This window comes from Rana temporaria, chromosome 11 (assembly GCF_905171775.1).
Source record: "Rana temporaria chromosome 11, aRanTem1.1, whole genome shotgun sequence".
NCBI classification, from domain to species: domain Eukaryota; kingdom Metazoa; phylum Chordata; class Amphibia; order Anura; family Ranidae; genus Rana; species Rana temporaria.
In genome coordinates, this window is record NC_053499.1 from 146,601,251 (window position 1) to 146,617,475 (window position 16,225).

The 16,225-nt window shown below is 47.1% G+C and overlaps 1 protein-coding gene across 1 annotated transcript in view; it reads left to right on the forward strand.

The window, feature by feature from the left end:
* KLHDC4 (kelch domain containing 4) overlaps window positions 1-16,225 on the forward strand; it is a 42,286-nt gene that overhangs the window by 24,931 nt on the left and 1,130 nt on the right. Inside the window, exons 6-11 of the mRNA XM_040329384.1 lie at window positions 2,588-2,680; window positions 4,155-4,314; window positions 6,317-6,386; window positions 13,180-13,388; window positions 13,542-13,959; window positions 15,208-15,327. Coding sequence (XP_040185318.1) covers window positions 2,588-2,680; window positions 4,155-4,314; window positions 6,317-6,386; window positions 13,180-13,388; window positions 13,542-13,959; window positions 15,208-15,327 — 1,070 coding nt within the window. The remainder of the gene's footprint in view (window positions 1-2,587; window positions 2,681-4,154; window positions 4,315-6,316; window positions 6,387-13,179; window positions 13,389-13,541; window positions 13,960-15,207; window positions 15,328-16,225) is intronic.

The window sequence follows — 16,225 nt, forward strand, 5'->3', positions numbered from 1 at the left end:
AAAATCAAAAACACCCCTTGCCCTGATTCTTCTCACTACCATTGTTGCTAGTGCTAGTGTAGCTCAAAAACGCCTGTTTTACAGGTGTTTGACTTTTTTTTCTTTTTTTTTTTTTTTTGGGGGGTCTCTAAACTGCCCTCCATATTAGCCTATATGTCAATGCACACAGGAAAACGTGAATGTTGGATACATGGGGGTGCCATTAAGTATTAGTGGCTCCGCCACGCATTCGCTAATAATCGGCATGATTTTGTATGTCTGGAAAGCGCACGAAGTGTGAACATAGCGTTACGTCTCACTCAGTCCTCATTCTGCAAAGTTTCATTGCCTGCACTGCTGTGTTCTGCGATCAGTGGCCCGGATTTAGATGGCAGTTACGACGGCGTATCTCCGGATACGACGTCGTAACTCTGAGTTGCGGGGTCGTATCTAAGCGACTGATTCATAGAATCAGTTACGCATAGATTTCCCTAAGATCCGACCGGCGTAAGTCTCTTACACCGTCGTATCTTAGGCTGCATATTTACGCTGGCCGCTAGGTGGCGCTTCCGTAGATTTACGCGAGGAATATGCAAATTAGGTAGATACGCCGATTCAGAAACGTACGTCCGCCCGGCGCATTTTTTTACGTTGTTTACGTTAGGCTTTTTCCGGCGTAAAGTTACCCCTGCTATATGAGGGGTATCCTATGTTAAGTATGGACGTCGGGCCAGCGTCAAATTTTCCGTCGATTACGTCGTTTGCGTAAGTCGTTCGCGAATAGGGCTGTACGTAAGTTACGTTCACGTCTAAAGCATTGACGATTTGCGGCGTAATTTCGAGCATGCGCACTGGGATTCTTTCACGAACGGCGCAAAAAACGTCAAATACGTGGGGTCACAATTAATTTAAATAAAACCCGCCCACATCATCCACATTTGAATTAGGCTGGCTTACGCCGGACCACATACGCTACGGCGCCGTAACTTAGGGCACAAGTTCTTTATGAATACGGAACTTGCGCTCTAAGTTACGGCGGCGTAACGTATCTGAGCTACGTTACACCCGCCGATAGATACACCATTGTATCTGAATCCGGGCCAGTATCTACAGGACAGGAGCATGTAGGACTCGCTCTACTGTAAAGTTTGCTAAATCCAGGCAATGCGTATAAAGCCGAACTGGGGGATTTGTTTTCTTACTATAGCTGGATGCTCAAAAGCAGCTGGGATCTCTGCAGAATTTGTAATGGACTAATTGGCTAGATGTCAGGACCTGTTGTATTCTTTTCACGTTCTTCTAATTGTGTGCCGTGTGTCTGTATGTAGTTAATTGTCTCCTCCTTGTGTCAAGCCTACCATCACCACAACAACGGCAGTTCCCAGGAGGCTGCTTATCTAGCGGTGATCGGTTCTGGCGGCTGTGCGGAGGTCCCCGGGCTGGCCAGGTGTCAGGTGCACAGGTGACAAGTGCAGCGCCAGAGGAGCTCTGCACAACGCTCATCCCATCTGGTCCGCCCGCCGTCGTGAAGAGTTTGGTTGCTAGGACAGATGTGACAGATCCCGTCCTTCCTGCAGGTGTCTCTCCAGATACTTCACAGGATGAGAAGCTTTCATCTGTTCCGGATGCAGGAAAGATAGATAAATACCTGAGAAAAACAGAAGTGACTATGACCCTGATATATTAAATACATGCTATAGTCTTCTAGAGAGCAAAACAAATATATAAGGATATCCTAAGGCCCCATACACACGAGAGGATTTATCCGCAGATACGGTCCAGCGGACCGTATCTGCGGATAAATCCTCTCGAGGATTTCAGAGGATTTCTATGCGATGGCGTGTACACACCATCGCATTGAAATCCGCGCTGAAATCCTCTGCCGATGACGTGTCGCGCCGTCGCCGCTATTATGACGCGGCAACGGGCGCGACGCTGTCATATAAGGAATTCCACGCATGCGTCAAATCATTACGACGCGTGCGGGGAATCCCTTTGGACGAATGGATCCGGTAAGTCTGTACAGACGAGCGGATCCATCCGTTGGAATGGATTCCAGCAGATGGATTTGTTGTGCATCACAGCAAATATCCGATCTGCTGGAATCCATCCCAGAGGAGATTTCTCCGCGGAAACAGATCCGCTGGCGTGTACACACCATAGGATCTATCCGCAGAAACCCATTTGCTGGGATTTATCTGCGGATGGATTCTATCGTGTGTACGGGGCCTTAGAATCAGAGCAGCCCTAAAATAATAAGATACTGTCAACCTTGTCCTTTTGAATTTTTAGCTAACAAGTAGACAGGTGGGGAAGAGATATGGAAGGGTCTTCCATCACTGGTTTCTCAATACATTTCATAGGGATTTGTTTATTAAAACTGAAGAGTGCAAAATCTTGTGCGGTTCATAGCAACAAAACAAATTTTTTTGTGAAAGTTTAATTGAACAAGCTGAAGTTAGAAGCCGATTGGCTACCATAAGGAGCTGCACCAGATGTAGCATTCTCCAGTTTTAGTAAACCAACCCTATAATGTTCCTATTAATCAGCTTTTCTTGCTTGGTAAACCAAAGTGCTGACAGATCTGCTGTTTTCTCATGTATTATAGGGCTACTGGAGGCCCCTCTGGAAGAAGTGGGCACCGTATGGTTTATACCAAGAGACAACTGATTGTGTTTGGAGGATTCCATGAGAGCGCAAGGTGAGACTCTGTCAGTGTGTCCTGCCATCTCAAAGCCTTGCCTGTCCTAGTCCTAAGAGTCTACCTCCTCTCCCTACCATCAGTTCTCCTGTCTGCCTCTTTCCTTTCCTCTGTTCTTCTGCCTGCTTCTTCCCTGCCCTCTGTTCTTCTGCCTGCCTCTTTCATGCCCACTCTTCTTCTGCCTGCCTCTTCCCTGCCCACTCTTCTTCTGCCTGCCTCTTCCCTGCCTGCCTCTTCCCTGCCCACTCTTCTTCTGCCTGCCTCTTCCCTGCCCACTCTTCTTCTGCCTGCCTCTTCCCTGCCCACTCTTCTTCTGCCTGCCTCTTCCCTACCCACTCTTCTTCTGCCTGCCTCTTTCCTGCCCACTCTTCTTCTGCCTGCCTCTTTCCTGCCCACTCTTCTTCTGCCTGCCTCTTTCCTGCCCACTCTTCTTCTGCCTGCCTCTTTCCTGCCCACTCTTCTTCTGCCTGCCTCCTCCCTGCCTACTCTTCTTCAGCCTGCCTCTTCCCTGCCCACTCTTCTTCAGCCTGCCTCTTCCCTGCCCACTCTTCTTCAGCCTGCCTCTTCCCTGCCCACTCTTCTTCTGCCTGCCTCTTCCCTGCCCACTCTTCTTCTGCCTGCCTCTTCCCTGCCCACTCTTCTTCTGCCTGCCTCTTTCCTGCCCACTCTTCTTCTGCCTGCCTCTTTCCTGCCCACTCTTCTTCTGCCTGCCTCCTCCCTGCCCACTCTTCTTCTGCCTGCCTCCTCCCTGCCTACTCTTCTTCAGCCTGCCTCTTCCCTGCCCACTCTTCTTCAGCCTGCCTCTTCCCTGCCCACTCTTCTTCTGCCTGCAAGTTGAGACTCTGTCAGTGTGTCCTGCCATCTCAAAGCCTTGCCTGTCCTAGTCCTAAGAGTCTACCTCCTCTCCCTACCATCAGTTCTCCTGTCTGCCTCTTTCCTTTCCTCTGTTCTTCTGCCTGTCTCTTCCCTGCCCACTCTTCTTCTGCCTGCCTCTTCCCTGCCCTCTGTTCTCCTGCCTACCCTTCCCTATCTTCTACTGCCAGCCCACGATGTGGCTGTTTGTGTGTTTTCTTCTATCTCATACTCCTGCTTGTTTTTTTTTACCGTTTCCACCCCATGCCCTTTTTTTGTTTTTCTGTCTGTCCCCTTACTGCCCTCGGTTCCTTTACTCGCCTCTTCACTGCCCTCTGTGCTCCCGTCTGGCCCTTCCCTGCCCTTTGTGCTCTGACCTGCCCATTTGCTGCCATCTGTTCTCTCGTCTGCCCCTTCACTGCCCTCTGTTCTTTTGCTTTACTTTATCTTCCCTGCCCTCTTTCTCCTGCTTTTTTTTTTTTTTTTCCCCCGACCTGGCCCATTCCTTCTGTTTTCTTTTGCCTATTCTTTGTGTGCTATCTAATCTTCTTTGCCTTGGATGTCCTCGGCCTTACAGCCCATTCCAAGCTACTTTCTGTAAAAAGTGTCTGCTCATTTCTAGGGACTACATCTACTATAATGACCTATACACATTTAACCTTGACACCTTTACGTGGGCCAAGATTGCTCCGTCTGGGATGGGTCCTTCACCACGATCCGGATGCCAAATGACCACCACTCAGGACGGTAGCTTGGTCATCTATGGCGGTTATTCCAAGCAGGTGAGTTGTGTGTGCACACAGGCTGTAGTGTTGCTTCTAATAGTGAAATGGGTAATACGTACCAAAATTGAAGTGATGTTAAAGGTAAATGTTCGTAGTTCAGGTCAGCAGGGAGGCCCAGGCAGCAGGGTGAATTGGATGTGGGCAGGGAGAGTGATCGGCGTGGCGGAGGGACAAATGCTGAAATCAATGTTTGGCTTTCTGCAGCAGCTGAAAGCTGGCTTTTCTCCCTCTTAATTCTACCAGCTTTCAGCTGCTGCAGTGAGAGCCATACAGGGGATTGGCTCTAGTAATTGTTACCCTGCCACACTGATCACGCTCCTTGTGCACACTACATTTCCACATACTGTCCAGGTCCCCCTGTGTGCCCCACCCCCCTGTCCTGGCAATGCTGTCGGCTTTCCTTCTTTCCTTACCGCCGCCAATTCTGTTGCTGAAAATGTTCCATTAGGGGATATGTGAAATAAAACACCAAGGCCCGGATTCACAAAGCACTTGCGCCGACGTATCTCCAGATACGCGGCGTAAGTGCAAATATGCGCCGTCGTATCTGTTTGCCGTGCCCACAGAACTAAGATACGCCTGAAAATAGGCTTCATCCGACCGGCGTAACTTTCCTACGCCGTTGTATCGTGGACGCATATTTATGCTGGCCGCAAGTGGCGCTCCCATTGATTTCCTATTCAAATATGGAAATGAGGGAGATACGTCGATTCACGAACGTACTTGCGACCGGCGCATAATATACGCGGTTTGTGTAAGTTGTACGTCCGGCGTAAAGTTATTCCCCATATATAAGGCGCAACTCATGCTAAGGTATGGACCAGGGAACACAGCCGTCGTATTTTACGTTGTTTACGTAGTACGTGAATAGGGCTGGGCGTAGGTTACGTTCGCGTCGTAGGCAGTGATCCATCGTATCTTAGGGAGTAGTTCCGACGTGATTCTGAGCATGCGCACTGGGATGCATCCATGGGACGGCGCATGCGCCGTTCGTTATTCGTATCTTTATGGCGCTCGGCCCATCATTTGCATGGGGTCACGCCTCATTAGCATGGCTCACGCCCACTTTCACCTACGACGGCTTACGCTGAGGGAACCCAGGGCAGTTTGGGAGGCAAGTGCTTTGTGAATTCGGTGCTTGCCTCTCTGCGCTGCTTCGGCGTAGCGTATATTAGATACGCTACGCCAGCATAAAAATGCGCCGATGTATGTGAATCCGGGCCCAACAGTCTACTTCTCTTATTTGTTATGTTTCTTATTTTAGACCTCTGTGCAATGCAGGCAGGTCATAGGCTGGTGGCAGAAGCCAGCAAGGTGCTGTACATAGCTTCCTGAAAACATTGTAGCATCCTACCTCCGTACTCCTCTTAAGATCCCTCAGTCCTGATACAAGCAGTGGGCTGGTTCCTGGGAGGAGTTATGCAAATTTTAAAATGCCTTGATGCTCAGGTGTCAGTCTGAAGGAGTGGGCATTCCTAGGCAGGCTGTTTGCATGCAGACCACCCTAAGTAACGCCCACAAATGATGTTGAGCCTTCGTGATTGAATGAAAGAGGTGGTCCAGAGACAGGCTGGGGAGGAAAGGACTAGATCAGTGATGGGGAACCTTGGCACCCCAGATGTTTTGGAACTACATTTCCCATGATGCTCATGCACTCTGCAGTGTAGTGGAGCATCATGGGAAATGTATTTCCAAAACATCTGGGGTGCCGAGGTTCTCCATCACTGGACTAGATGATGCTGCAGCCAAGAAATGAGGCGGGCTCCATCTGATTTGCTTCAGCTTCTAATGCACATTGCGAGAAGCTTACAGTGTGCGGTGAAAGCAGAGTAAGCCATTTCAGTCCAAGAGAGGAGCCGGTACAACTGTGCAAGACCGAAGGGAAGGTCAGATTTAATCTACTAACTGGCAGCAGCGCAAACATATGATGCCAGTTCAGAATAATTTCACCCTGTGTGTGTAAGTTTCGGTGGTCTCTGACTGTAATCATTCTTTCCAGAGAATAAAGAAGGATGTTGATAAAGGGACCGTCCACACAGACATGTTCCTACTGAAGGCGGAGGGTGCAGGTGAGCGCTATCTTCTGCTTTCTTGATTGCAAACTGAAAAGAAAGTTAAAAAGCAATATACACAAAACCTGAATGGTATGTGAAAGGTGCTACAATGATTAAAGCAATCCTGGGCCAGATTCTCGTAGATACGCCGCCGGCGTAGTGTAAGTCATTTACACTACGCCACTGCAGCTTACTGGAGCAAGTGCCTTATTCGCAAAGCACTTGCTCCGTAATTTGCGGCGGCGTGGTGTAAATGGCCCGGTGTATCCCCGCGTAATTCAAAGGGGGCGGCTTGTTTTTAAATTAAGCGCGCCCCCGTGCCGATCAAACTGCGCATGCGCCGGGCTTAAAATGGCCCAGTGCGCATGCTCCATTTCTCGACGGAAAACGTCAATGACGCACACGTAAAGTCGTATACAAGAACGACTTAGGAAAACGACGTACCCGACGGGAAAAGACGACGCGGACCCGACGCCATACTTAACATGGCATACGGCGGACTGGCGTAAGGTTACCCCTCATATAGCAGGGGTAAACTTGCGCCACTTTCCAGGGTCGGATACAGAAGGTCCTGGTGCTCAACCTGCAGCCTGAGGTCCACATGCCGTTCTTTGGTGTTTAAGTCCTACCCAAACAGTCAGCACTGGGAGCATTGGATTGGAAGGGGCCATTAATATTCACTTGAACTTGTTGCCAATGTGAGTAAAAATGCTTCAGGCTTGGTGGTCACTTGGGAGTAAAAAGAACGCATAGCAGCTGTGCCCCATCATTGGTGTCAGTGGAAGGAATAGTACCCCATTATTGGGAGGAATAGTGGCCCATCATTGGTGTCAGTGGAAGGAATAGTACCCCATTATTGGGAGGAATAGTGGCCCATCATTGGTGTCAGTGGAAGGAATAGTACCCCATTATTGGGAGGAATAGTGGCCCATCATTGGTGTCAGTGGAAGGAATAGTACCCCATTATTGGGAGGAATAGTGGCCCATCATTGGTGTCAGTGGAAGAAATAGTACCCCATCATTGTTATCAGTGGGAGGAATAGTGCTCCATCATTGGTATCAGTGGAAGGTATAGTGCCCCATCATTAGTGTCGGTGGAAGGGGTTTGCCCCATCATTGACGTCAGTGGGAGGAATAGTACCCCATTATTGGGAGGAATAGTGGCCCATCATTGGTGTCGGTGGAAGAAATAGTACCCCATCATTGTTATCAGTGGGAGGAATAGTGCTCCATCATTGGTATCAGTGGAAGGTATAGTGCCCCATCATTAGTGTCGGTGGAAGGGGTTTGCCCCATCATTGACGTCAGTGGGAGGAATAGTACCCCATTATTGGGAGGAATAGTGGCCCATCATTGGTGTCGGTGGAAGAAATAGTACCCCATCATTGTTATCAGTGGGAGGAATAGTGCTCCATCATTGGTATCAGTGGAAGGTATAGTGCCCCATCATTAGTGTCGGTGGAAGGGGTTTGCCCCATCATTGACGTCAGTGGGAGGAATAGTACCCCATTATTGGGAGGAATAGTGGCCCATCATTGGTGTCGGTGGAAGAAATAGTACCCCATCATTGTTATCAGTGGGAGGAATAGTGCTCCATCATTGGTATCAGTGGAAGGTATAGTGCCCCATCATTAGTGTCGGTGGAAGGGGTTTGCCCCATCATTGACGTTATTGGGAGGAATAGTGGCCCATCATTGGTGTCAGTGGGAGGAATAGTACCCCATCATTGTTATCAGTGGGGGGAATAGTGTCCCACCTCCATAGAACTGTCTGTAGCCGTTTCCTCCAGTAGGTCTTCTGTCTATGACCGTTTTCTGTAGCATTATCTATAATAGTTATTATATAAAGTCCTTTGAAGATATCGGGGGCCACGTTTGAGGAGGGCCCCCTGTACCTTTCACCACTATTTTAGGATCCCCATTTGTGGTTGAAATAAATATAATAAATGTCCCCCCTCCCCCTCCCCCCGTGTGTTATGTAACTGACTCTCCCCCTCGAGCGGCACTCTATAATTTCACCAGTGGGCTGATGCCTTCCTTGTTCATGCAGCCCACAAAACAAACATCAGGTGGTGATGTGCTCGATGCCGGCCTTGCCAACCAGTAATTAGAAGGAGCAGCGGGTGGCTGGTGACATGCTGTATCTTGGGAGACAGTAAGCCTGGGGGCGGGGCAGATCTCCGGGGAGTCGCGGCATGAAACGTAACACGTGCTTATTCAGCAAAAAAATACGATCTATTCCCTTTGTATGGGGAAGATACCTAAAGCGACTCAAAGATGCTGCTTGCATGAACCTTTTCTAGCGTCCTGCCAGCACAGCGCCCCAGCATGGCTGCAATTTTTGCTGTATGGTGTTAGTAGCCCTGTGCTGCACTTGTTACTCGGCGTCCTGCTTAATACTCTAATAGCTAAATTCAGAAAGATTTACCCCAGCGTATCAGTAGATACGCCGACGTAACTCTGAATCTGCGCCGTCGTAAGTTTAAGTGTATTCTCAAACTGAGATACACTTAAACCTATCTAAGATAGGACGGCTTTCGCCGTCGTATCTTAGGGTGCAATAGAATATGCAAATGCCTAGATACGCCGATTCACGAACGTACGTGCGCCCGTCGCAGTAAAGATACGCCGTTTCCGTAAGAGCTACGCCGCCTAAAGTTAAAGCTGCCCCCTAGGTGGCGTAGCCAATGTTAAGTATGGCCGTCGTTCCCGCGTCGAAATTTAAAATTTTTACGTTGTTTGCGTAAGTCGTCCGTGAATGGGGCTGGACGTAATTTACGTTCACGTCTAAACCAATACGTCCTTGCGGCGTACTTTGGAGCAATGCACACTGGGATATGTACACAGACGGCGCATGCGCCGTTCGTAAAAAACGTTAATCACGTCGGGTCACCCCCCATTAGCATAAAACACGCCCCCTCATTTGAATTAGGCGCGCTTTCGCCGGCCCCATTTACGCTACGCCGCCGTAAGTTAGGAGGCAAGTAATTTGTGAATACAGTACTTGCCTCTCTGACTTAAGGCGGTGTAGTGTAAATACGATACGCTACGCCGCCTTAAAGATGCGACGCCCTACTTGAATCCAGCTATAAATCTTCATCCTAGTAAAAAAATGAGAATGTCGAGCGGCCGCGTTAACCAGCTGATCCGCTGTTTCATCTGAATAAACACATATCCCGTGGGCCTGCAGACGTTACAGGGAGCATATGGATGGACACGGGTGATTAGGCTTTCGGACGCACTTAGACGCTTCAAGAAAAGAAAGGTGGGGGGGGGGGGGGACATGAACCAATTTTATTAATGGAACTGGGCCGCCGGAGAGGGGAGGGGGTCACACTTGTGCATTGTAGCCTTCTCATCCATCTTTCTTCTTAGTGGCAGACTTTTCTTTGACAGTCAAGAAAGCTGGAACTTGTAGTTCTCCAACTGGCCAGATAAGTCACCTCTCAAAAGCCACAAGCTGCACTCTGGTCAGTGGTGTTGTGTGAAGTCCGGTCGTCGTCGCTGCACTTTTAGTCTCACTTGCAAAACTTTATTAGGCAAGACGTAGAGACACTCCACCGATCTCTATCCTCTGGTGGTGTCTGTCCTTACTGAGGTCTATATTTATCCATCAAACTTGATTATTAACCACTTCAGCTCTCACTGTTACTTTGTATCTCTATACTGCCATCTGAACAATATTCATAAACAAGGTTACGTTGTATCTTTCTATCTCCCATCTGATGAATGTTTATGACCCTTTCACGCCGAGCGTAGGCATATATGCGTCCTCGGCTTCCGGGGGTTATACCGGGATGATGCCCACAGCTGCAGGCATCATCCTGATTGGCTATCCAGGCATAATAACCGATGCGGCTAAAAGCCGCTCGGTTGTTATGCCGGAGGAGCGGGAGGGGACACCCCCCTCCCGCCGTCTCTCGCCGCTCTGACCAGGGCCTCCCGTCCCACCGGGAGACCCGATCCTCGATCCTGCAGCTCCAGTGTTCAGTCGCAGACTGAAACTAAGCCGTAAATGGCTTTGATTCAGTCTCCGTAATGTAAACACGGAAGAGACGTCATGACGTCACTTCCCAGGTTTCTGGGCTGCCAATGGCGCCGGATTTAAAAAAATACACAGTATTCAGAATCGCCGTTTTCGGTGATCTGAATACTTTGAAGTGCAAAGGAGGGATCAGGGATCTTTTAGACCCCCGATCCCTCCATAAAGAGTACCTGTCACCACCTATTACTGTCATAAGGGATGTTTACATTCCTTGTGACAGCAAAAAAAAGTGATAAAAATGTAAAAAAAACAAACAAAAAACCAAATTTTAATATTATAGAAATAAATAAGAAAAAAATAAAATTTTTAAAGCGCTTCCCTCCCCGCGAGCTTGCGCAACAAAGAAAACGCATACGGAAGTCGCGCCCGCATATGAAAACAGGGTTTAAATCACACATGTGAGGTATCGCCGTGATCATCAGAGCGAGAGCAATAATTCTAGCACTCCTCTGTAACTCTAACCTGGTAACCGTAAAAAAAAGTTTAAAGCGTCGCCTATGGAGATTTTTAGGTACCGTAGTTTGTCGCCATTCCACAAGTGCGTGCAATTATAAAGCGTGACATGTTTGGTATCTATTTATTGGGCGTAACATTATCACATTACACACAAAAAATTGGGCTAACTTTACTTTTTCATTTTTTTAAAATTCATGAAAGTAAATTTTTCCCAAAAAGTTGCGTTTAAAATACCGCCGCACAAATGCCGTCCGACATAAAATATTGCAACAATCGCCATTTTATTCTCTAGATTCTCTTCTAAAATATATATATATATATATATAATGTTTGGGGGTTCTAAGTAATTTTCTAGCAAAAAATATGGATTTTAACTTGTAAACACCAAATGTCAGAAACAGGCTTAGGCATGAAAGGGATAAACAATGTTACTTACAGATGGGAGATGGTTGATGGTTTATCAGCATTGTTAAGATGGGAAATAGAAAGATACAAAGTAACCTTGTTTATAAATATTGTTCAGATGGCAGTATAGAGATACAAAGTAACAGTGAGAGCTGAAGTGGTTAATAATCAAGTTTGATAGACAAGTTGGGTTTCCCCTTGAAGCATAAGACTAGGACTCAGGAATTGGAACAGGGACCTCCCCCAGAGGTCAAAGGTCAGAATATGGGTTCCCAGAGGTCAAAGGTCACGAAGGCGTGGCTGACCCACCCCCACCGAAGTGTACTGCCTACCCCAACTAAGTCGGGGAATGAACATTGTTTAAGGGGTACGAGATGGAAAGAAAACAAGGTAACCTTGTTTATAAATATTGTTCCGACGGGAGATGGAAAGATACATTGTTTATAAACATTGATCATATGGAGTACAGAGAGAAATAAAGTAACCTTGTTATAAACATCTTTCTATCTCCCGTCTGAACAATATTTATAAACAATGTTATGTTGTATCTTGCTTTCTCATGTTTGTTTATCCACTTCTGACCGGGCCTTTTTTTAAATGTAACAATTAGTATTTTTTGCTAAAAAAAAAAATATGTTTTTAAAGCAGAGGCCCTAGAAAATAAATTGGTGGGTTTTGCAATTTTTTTTGTCGCACAGTATTTGGCATCGGTTTTTCAAACGCATTTGTTTTGGGGGGGGGGGAATGTAATGCAAAAAAACCCACAATACATAACCCAATTTTTTGTAAAATATAAAGGATGATGTTATGCCGGTTTTACTGCGTCTGGCAACCCCCAGTGGCATGGTGCCCTCGGGCAGTGCCCGAATGGTCAGTCCACCCATGATACTGCCCATGATCTGATGTTCACGACGACACCTAACATCTGTGACAATCGCTGTTTGCGTGCGTGCTGGACCGATGTGCGCTTTCTTCTTTGTGCTCGAGCACAGGGGGAGGGGGTACTTTAAAAAAAATATATAATTTTTATTATTATTACTTTATTTTTATACTCTTGCTTTTTATCAGTTTTATTGCAGTCACAATGAATGTGAACATCCTTGTGACAGCAATAGGCAGTGACAGGTACTCTTTATAGAAAGATCTGGGGTCTACAAGAACACATAATCCCCACTCTGCCCTTAAAAGCATTCGATCATGCCAAGATCAGAATTTTCTAAAGCTTTTTGATTTTTGAAAATGGCGCCATTGACATTCACATAAACCAGGGGGGATGTCGGGTCAATGCTTCCGGGTTACCATAGACGAGAGCCGATTAAGGCTGATCCGGGCCTTGTTCGGCCCACCGATCAGCTAGTGGACGCGCGGTTGTGAGAGGGGAATGTCCCCTCCTGCTCCTTATAAAGGCAATCCAGTAACCCGCTAGGATTTCTTTTACATGAGAGCTGTCCGCCTGCTCTAAAAAAATAAAACACGGTACTGGGATGATGCTTGCACCTTCAGGCATCATCCAGCCACTTGAAGTCCAGCGACAGGCGGGTACGCCACGGGTGGCAGGTGGTTATAAACAAAGTTGCTTTGTATCGGTCAGTTCTAAAGGCAGACCTGATTGGACGGTCCATTCACCCCTATTGAGCAGCGGGTGTAAACTGACTTTTGTCCTTTTTACACCCACCTGCCTCTGATCCAGCCCGGTCCACTAAAAGCAAACAAAAGGGGATCCATTCTCCTCTGTGTATGTGGATCAGCAGAAACTTGTAGGTGTTTTAAAAAAAAACTGTTGCGCATCTTTACATCATGTGTGTATGTCCAGATACCCCAGTCGCTCATGCACAATGCAGCTCGCAGCAACGTACCTGTTTCTTCCACAGTCTGAACCCAATATCTTTTGTTTCCCCTCCAGATAAATGGACTTGGGCCAGACTAAACCCATCCGGCGTGAAGCCTAACCCTCGGACAGGTTTTGCCATGGCGGTCGGCGTTAATTATCGCAGCATTCTCTTTGGGGGTGTCTTTGATGAGGAAGAGGAGGAAAGCATTGAAGGGGATTTCTTCAACGACATCTACTTTTATGATCAGGCGAAGAACCGCTGGTTTGCTGGCCAAATTAAAGTAAGTCTCTCACTCTGATGTTTGGAGCAATATCTCATGTGTAGTGCGGTCACCGTTTGCGCGCGCGTGCGTGTCGGTCCTTTGCATTTGTTTGTACACTTTGGGGAGACAGAGATTTGTTTAATCCATAGTCTGTGTCTTCTATTATTTCAGGGCCCCAAATCGGAACGAAAGAAGAGGCGGCGTGGTGATAAGAATGCAGAGACCGAGCCAGCCGGCAGTGACGAGGCATCTGCTCAGGGCCTGGCAGAACCCATGGAAATCATCAAGGAGATTGTGGCTGAAGATGGGACCGTGATGACCATCAAGCAGGTGATCTCTAACCAGGCAGGACCAGCCAGTGACCAAGAGGACAGCGCAGAAGAGGAGGATGACGAGAAGGAGGAAGCAACAGGGCCGCGGGTAGAGCCGTCCCCGCGCTCCAACACCATGATCACCGTCAAGCAAGGGCTCTTGTATGTGTACGGAGGAATGTTCGAGGTTGGCGACCGACAGTTCACGCTGAATGACCTCTACTGCCTTGACCTTCACAAGATGGAGGAATGGAAAGTGCTGGTGGAAATGGACCCAAGTAAGTCAGGGGGTTGTCTGTCTGTACTGCACAACTTCCTCTGGAAGGAAGAATATGATTGGTTACTGCAAGCAGCACATACATAGAGACATAACTTAAAGGGGTTGTAAAGGTAAAAAATGTTTTTCCTAAATAGCTTCCTTTACCTTAGTGCAGTCCTCCTTCACTTACCTCATCCTTCCATTTTGCTTTTAAATGTCCTTATTTCTTCTGAGAAATCCTCACTTCCTGTTCTTCTGTCTGTAACTCCACACAGTAATGTGAGGCTTTCTCCCTGGTGTGGAGTGTCGAGCTCGCCCCCTCCCTTGGACTTCAGGAGAGTCAGGACACCCACTAACACACAGCGCCTGGTAATTGAGGCCCCGTTGGCATTACATGTTAAACAGCAATTCGGAGTGAAAAATGACAATTTTCACTGCCATCTCCTTTCCTCACATTATATATATTTTTGATTCTAACACCCTAGAGCATGGGTCTTCAAACTATGGCCCTCCAGTTGTTCAGGAACTACAATTCCCATCATGCCTAGTCATGTCTGTGAATGTCAGTGTGTTACAATGCCTCATGGGATGTGTAGTTCTACAACAGCTGGAGGGCCGTAGTTTGAGGATCCCTGCCCTAGAGAATAAAATGGCGATCGTTGCAATACTTTCTGTCACGCCGTATTTGCGCAGCGGTCTTACAAGCGCACTTTTTTTGGAAAAAAATACACTTTTTTTAATTAAAAAATAAGACAACAGTAAAGTTATCCCAAATTTTTTTTATATTGTGAAAGATAATGTTACGCCGAGTAAATTGATACCCAACATGTCACGCTTCAAAATTGCGTCCGCTCGTGGAATGGCTACAAACTTTTACCCTTTAAAATCTCCATAGGCAACGTTTAAAAATAACTACAGGTTGCATGTTTTGAGTTACAGAGGAGGTCTAGGGCTAGAATTATTGCTCTCGCTCTAACGATCGCGGCGATACCTCACGTGTGGTTTGAATACCGTTTACATATGCGGGCGCTACTCACGTATGTGTGTTCGCTTCTGCGCGCGAGCTCGTCGGGACGGGCGAGTTTTCTGGCTCCTAACTTTTTTAGCTGGCTCCTAGATTCCAAGCAAATTTGTCAAACCCTGACCTATGGGTTTTGGGGGCTGCAGTTGAGGACCCCTGTATCTAGTATGTTGACCATTACTGGTCTTAAGAATAATTCAGCTAAGCAGTATTGTGTTTACTGACTTTTTTTTTTTGTCTAAACAGAGACACAAGAGTGGCTGGATGAATCTGACTCTGACGGTGAAGAGGAGGAAGAGACTGAAGGCGCAGAGGGAGGAGCTGAGGAAGAGGAGCATGAAGATGATGAAAGCGAGGAGGATAGCGGTATGATGAGATTTTTGTATGTGTATCATAGATGGTGTTTGGGTATGGCATGTGCAGATTGCAGCCTTATAGGACCACAACTTAACCACTCCAGCTCCAGAAGGTTTACCCCCCTCCCCTTTTCATGACCAGGCCATTTTTTGCGATACAGAACTGCATTACATACAACTGACAATTGTGCGGTCATGCCACACTATACCCAAATAAAATGTATGTCCTTTTTCCCCACAAATTGAGCTATCCTTTGATGATACTTGATCACCTATGCGATACTCGATGCGCTATAAACCAAAAAAGACTGACAATTTTGGGGAAAAAAATACAGTAATTTTTACTTTCTGCTATAAAATATATCCAATAATTTTTTTCACCAATTTAAGCAATTTGGTATGCTGCTACATATTTTGGTAAAACAAAGAATCCCACTAAGCGTATATTGATTAGTTTTGTGCAAAAGTTATAGCGTCTACAAACTATGTGATATATTTATGACATTTTTATTTATTTTTACTAGTAATGGTGGCAGTCAGCGACTTATAGCAGGACTGCGACATTGCGGCAGACAAATTGGACACTGACGCTTTTGACCCCTTTTTTGGGGAACCAGTGAGACTAATGCAGTGACCGCTGCTAAAAATATGCGCTGTCACCATACTGAATGACACTGGCTGGGAAGGGGGTTAACATCAGGGGAGATCGAAGGGTTAACTGTGTGCCTAGCCAGTGTTTGTGTACAGTGTGGGAGGTGCTTTTACTAAGGCTGCTTTCACATTGCAGCGTGGAGCCGCGGTGACAATATAGCCGCGCTATTTGTAGCGCGGCTATACCGTCGTGTTTACCGCGATATTCGGGCGCTAGCGGTGAGGTGGTAAACCCTCGCTAGCGGCCGAAAAAGGGT